Source organism: Psammomys obesus, unplaced genomic scaffold (assembly GCF_907164565.1).
Source record: "Psammomys obesus unplaced genomic scaffold, mPsaObe1.curated_primary_1811, whole genome shotgun sequence".
In the NCBI taxonomy this organism is placed as follows: domain Eukaryota; kingdom Metazoa; phylum Chordata; class Mammalia; order Rodentia; family Muridae; genus Psammomys; species Psammomys obesus.
The window spans coordinates 2,350,501-2,355,835 of NW_026593947.1; the positions used below are offsets into that span (position 1 = coordinate 2,350,501).

At 51.7% G+C, this 5,335-nt stretch overlaps 1 protein-coding gene across 1 annotated transcript in view; it reads left to right on the plus strand.

The window, feature by feature from the left end:
• Tarbp1 (TAR (HIV-1) RNA binding protein 1) overlaps window positions 1-5,335 on the plus strand; it is a 46,040-nt gene that overhangs the window by 5,181 nt on the left and 35,524 nt on the right. The window contains exons 2-4 of the mRNA XM_055617564.1: window positions 6-204; window positions 3,877-3,974; window positions 5,075-5,144. Of these exons, the coding sequence (XP_055473539.1) occupies window positions 6-204; window positions 3,877-3,974; window positions 5,075-5,144 (367 nt within the window). The remainder of the gene's footprint in view (window positions 1-5; window positions 205-3,876; window positions 3,975-5,074; window positions 5,145-5,335) is intronic.

Sequence of the window (5,335 nt, forward strand, 5' to 3'; positions counted from 1 at the left end):
CCGAGAGGCTGCTGCCCGAGCGCGCGCGCCGCGCCGACCCCGACGCCCGCCTCCGCGGCCGCTTCTGGAGGACCGTCCAGGCCGGGCTGGGCTGCGCGCGGGACGCGCTCACCCGTAAGCGCGCGCGCTACCTGCTGCAGAAGGCTGTGCAGGGGTCAGCGGAGCTGGCGGAGGACTGCACCTGCGACCCCCGGGACACGAACGGTACCCGCTCGTCTCTGTCTAAAAAGGTTTACTGATGTGTACGATGTGTACCTGTGTGCGCCCGTGAACGTTTCTGTGCGTCGCGTGAGTGCTGGTGCCTGAGAGGGCGTCGGAGTCCCTTGAGCTAGCGTTAAAGGGCGCTATTAGCCACCTGCGCCCTGGGAACCGAGCCCCAGCCTTCTGGAAGCGCCCGGAGCCATCTCTCTCTCCAGCCTGTCTCTCTGCCTTAACCCCGCTCTGCCCCCCAAACCGGCCTTCAGGGGGCTCCACCTCATCCTTAGGGGGTTTGGCACCTGCTTGTGGCACCGCTACTCCGACCTCTGCCTCCACTTGGGAGGAGAGCAGCCGATACGGGGTGGCTACTGCGTGTCTGGCAGCGTGAGCTGTGAGAGCAAGCCTGCTCCATGGTGCATCCTGGAGAAAAAGGGAGGGATGACATCCTTAGCAAACTGAACCAAGTGCTGTGACCGAGTTCACGTCGAAACTTGTACAGAATTAAGTTTTATTCTATTGACATATCCTTCGGGAATTTTAGGAGTTAGTGTTTTCTAAACATGAACCTTAAGTCATAGTGTATATGTGTGTCCGTGTGTCTGCGCGCGCGTGCTCGTGTGCTTGTGCGCTGGAATGTATGTATAGGCCTGAAGCCAACAGAAGGTGTTTTCCTCCATCACTCTTCATTTCATTTTTTGAGTCAGAGTCTCCGAATCTGGAGCTGAGGGTCCAGCTAGACTGGTTGGCCAGGGATGCCATGCCTTCATCCCCACTCTCCTGCCTCTGCCTCCTCAGCTGGCTTTTCGCTCGGGTGCTCCCTTATATCTGTGTGTTTTCACGCCTGTCACCTCCGTTTGGACAATGTGGTGCCCATGTCGGGAGTCTGAGAAAAATCTGTGCGGTTGCTCTTTCCCCAGGATGAAACTCAGATGCTCAGGCCTGGCGGCAAGTGCCTTCACCCACAGAGCCGTCTTCCCAGCCCCATCTGAACTTTACAAAGCAAGGCAAAGCCTTTAGTCTTCTGAGGTTCCCAGCTGACCCTCTGTTCTTCCGTGATGCTTACCTTTCCTGTTCCACCCTCTAAGAGTTGTTCTCGTGCCCAGTAACTGGATGCCGGGTCTGCCTTAGTGTTCTGTTTGTTGTTCAGTCCTGGAGTTGCTTTCTCATTTCTTAGAATGCCTTCTGCCTGGAGATGGGCCCTGACCTCCTTAGGTTCTTGACAAGTGGCTTTGAGTTGGTTGGTTGCTGTTGTTGGTTTTTGTGCATCCCGTGAGCCTCTGGTTTTGCTCCTTCCCGCTGGCTCTGTGTCCTCTCCAGGAGCATGTAGCTTCTGCCCTGTTCCTAGAGAACAGCCACACGTGCTCAGTGCCTGTTGCAGGTCGGAGAGTGGTCTTGCGCACACAAACACCCCTTCTGAAGCCCACCCCAGCTTTGTCTTGGGGGGGGGTGGAGATCCGACAGGAGTTCATTGGTTTCTTGCCTTTTCCTAGCAGCAGACTCCTAAAGGTGCAGCTCCAGGCGGGGTTTTCTGTGGCCATGGAGGAGTTTATTGCTTGCTCAGCCTGCTTTCCCAGGGGTGGTCAGGGCAGGGACCAGGGCACCTGCTTTGGCCCCTTTTCAGAGGCAGGTAGTGTTCACCAGTGAGTGTTCTGTAGACCCGGGCATGGATGGGTCCTTCTGTCCCTTAGACCTCTTCGGCCTGTCACCAGCCCGGGTCTTCAGGACCAGCACTCAGGAAGCCAGAAAAGGAGCTGGTGGCTTCTTACAGTTTCCAGGAATTCTAAGATGTTCACTCTGCCAGCTCTGGGCCTTTAATTGCTCCCTACGAGGGCCACATTTTAAGAACCTTTGAGAACATCCCCTCCTCCATGCCCCACCAAACATGGTGAGCAGCTTGTGTGTCTTTTCTCTTGGAGACACTTCCTGTACTTTGGAGGTGTGCTCTCTAATGGTCCCATCAGTCAGGGGTTTGTGGGCTTTTCGTAGTTTCCTTTCTTGGCAGAAATGCCCTTTTGTGGCTTCCTGATTTCGAAGCAGAGCTAAGATTGTCTAAATGCCTTGATTTTGTCCATACAACTTGATTGAAAGTTTGCTCAGGTGTGACTTCCAGCTGGGAGAGACGTTTTCATCCACATTTTAAAGGTGTCTGTCCGTCCAGCTGCGCATTGAAAACCTGGAGATCTGCTGCTCCTCTTCAGGACTTGTGATGATTCTGAATCCTGCCCAAGGGTGGTCTGTGACTTCTCCATGGGGTTCCTGGGGTTTAGGGCCCTGGCATCCTGGAACCTCCTATTTCATCCACTTAGTGTGCTTACACACTCTGGAAATCAATGGCTTTTGATTCTGGGAAGTTTTCTTGAGTTACCTCAGTGTTGATTTCCTTCTTTGCTTTCTCTTTCCTCTCTCTTCTTGACTTGGACCCTCCTGCACTTATCCCTCTGTCTTAGTTACTTTGCTATTGCTGGGATAGACACCATGACAAAAGCAACTTGCTGAGAACGGGTTTATTCCAGCTCTCAGGTCTCACGTCCATCTCTGAGGAGGTCAGAGCAGGAGCCTGGAGAAAGGCACTGATGCAGAGGCCATGGAGGAGTTTATTGCTTGCTCAGCCTGCTTTCTCATACAGTCTAGGACCACCTTCCCGGGGTGACATGACTCACAGAGAAGTGAGGCCTCTCATGTCAACCATGAATCAAGACAACACCCCTGAGACTTGCTGGCAGGCCAGTCTGAGAGAGGAGAGTCTTAGTTGAAGCTCCCTCTTCCCGGTGACTCTGGCTTGTTTCACACGGAGAAAAACCAACACAACTCCAAGGCTTCCTTCTCCCGTGGATTTTCCAGAACTTTGTCTTTTTCTTCACTCACTGGTTTAGGTCTTTGGTTTCCAGTCTTGTCCCTGAGTTTCTGATTTCTATTATCGGATTTTAATTTTCAGACCGTTTGGGACAGCTCCCTTAATTTTCCACCGCACCCACTCTGACCTCAGGGAGCACAGCCCTCCGTGGCGCAGCCCGCGTCCGTCCTCTACCCCTAGTGGGAACTTGATGCCACATCTCTCAGTTTTTAGGGAGGGGAGTTCAAGGCAGATCACATCGCTTCTTGCCATTCTCCGTGTCACCTCCACTTTATTCATTTCCCCTAAAGTCAGCTCAGATTTTCAAATTCTAAATTTTATTGCTTTGCATGTTCCTGGGTTACTTTTGTTTTTGTTGGGATTTAATCTCTGTGAAGTCCTTTACTGTAGAGTCTTGGGGAAGAAACCTGTCATTCTTACCCCAAATTCCACGACAGTAATCTCAAGGAAACAAAGCAAGGTTAGGCACGGTGATCCGTGGCCTGACAGCAGAGGTGGGGGGCTCTGGAGTTCAGTCACCTCTGGTTACGTAGCAATTTCTAAGCTAGCCTGAGAGATCCTGCCTCAAAAAACTGTCAACCCAAATAAGCAAAAACGAAAATTCAAACTCAGAGTAGCCAAAAAGCAAACAACAAGATCTAACAAACTGAAGTTAAGCCGAGTTTCTTTTTGCGTTTTCGAGGCTCCTAAGTAGGTTCCGCCATGGTTAGTTGTCGCGCTGTTTGACACTAAGAGTTAGTTTCGAGCTGCTGTTAGGAAGGGCTTAACAGCATAGGCAAAGGAAGAGCTGATTTTTTTTTTTCTCCCTTTCAAAATTCTGTTAGGTCCAAGCCTATTTTGGTGGTCTGTGAAGAAAAAAGATGAGCTTCTAAAGTTTTGGGAAAACTATATCTTGATCATGGAAGTTCTTGAAGGAAACCAGGTGCGTGCTCTCCTGTGTTCTTGACTCCTCCAGTCCAGGGCCTTTTCCAGGCCTTTACGGGAAGGCTGGCCACGTAAACATGGCCAGATCCGTGGCTTTCTGGCATAAGTACAATTTAAGATAGTGTGTAAATTTTTTCGGGAAAGTAAAGAAGGCTTTCAGTGCATTCGTGTGGCATTCTCCAGCTGTCACGTTTGTGGCGTGTCCATCATCCACCAAGTGTAAATCACTGGGCCTGCCCCATTCTTTCAGATTTAGTTCATTAGGCCTGAGTGTGAATTCTGGGCAAGTTTCCAGGTGTCACCTGTGCAGCTGTCCTGGCGTAGAGAGTCCTAGACTGAAGGTCTCTTGGTAAGGGTCCCGGTGTGTCGGACGGGTCCTGGAGGGTCCTGCCTGAATGTGCCCCACTGTGAGGCTCCTCCGCTGGGACAGTCTCCATCTGTGAGGTTCCTGTGTGTAAGGGTTCCTGCGTGTGTTTCTGTCTGTGAGCTGCAGCCAAGAGCCAGCCATGCACGGAGTCAGGGCGAGGCTGGTATCGGGCCGCATCAGCAAACCTCGCGCTGTGCTGAGCATAGAGGTGCAGCCTGGGAAATACGATGTCTTTCTAAAGTCAGTTAAGCTTCCAGGTTGCTATGTCGGCTGGCCTGAAAGGCTCTCCTTGTTTACTTCAGAAACTTAGATTGAAAGTTATTCTGAAATATGTGAGCCAAACTCTGGCTGAGGTGTCACAGCATGGCCTAGGAGTCGCAGGAGCACTGAGCTCTGAGTACGCCCTGCTCCCAGTGTGAGACCCCGGCAATGGCAGGAACTGGGGGAGTGAGTGCTTCTTTGCACTCCGTGTTTTAACCTCCAGCTCGTTTCCTGGGTCAGTCAAGGATCGCAGAGCTCGGATATTCCCCGAGGAATCCTCAGGGCACAGTAACGGGGAGGTAGACTGTCTCCTCCGCTTTGCCTGCTGAGAGTCAGGCCTGGGAAGCAGGCCCCTGACACCTGTGTTGACGTGGGAGCAAGGGCCACAGGTGTGTCAGCAGGAGCCTCTCCCTGAGGCTGTAGAGATGTTATGTGTGATTTTTCATGAGATTCTCTGCTCTTGTTTTTAGATACATGTCATAAAGCCAGTCTTACCAAAGCTAAACAGTCTGTTTGAATCCGCAGTCTCAGAGGAACATGGTAACGATTACCTTTTGGTTTTGTTTGTTTTATACATTAACAGCCCCCCTGATCTTATAACTAACCATTGTTTATCACACAGAATTTGGGGAACCCATTAAGCAGCGAGGAGGAGGTGGGGTGTTGGCCACTGGCTTTGTGGGTTTGCCCTATGTCCACACTGTACTGCCCTCTGACGCCTCCTTGGAACA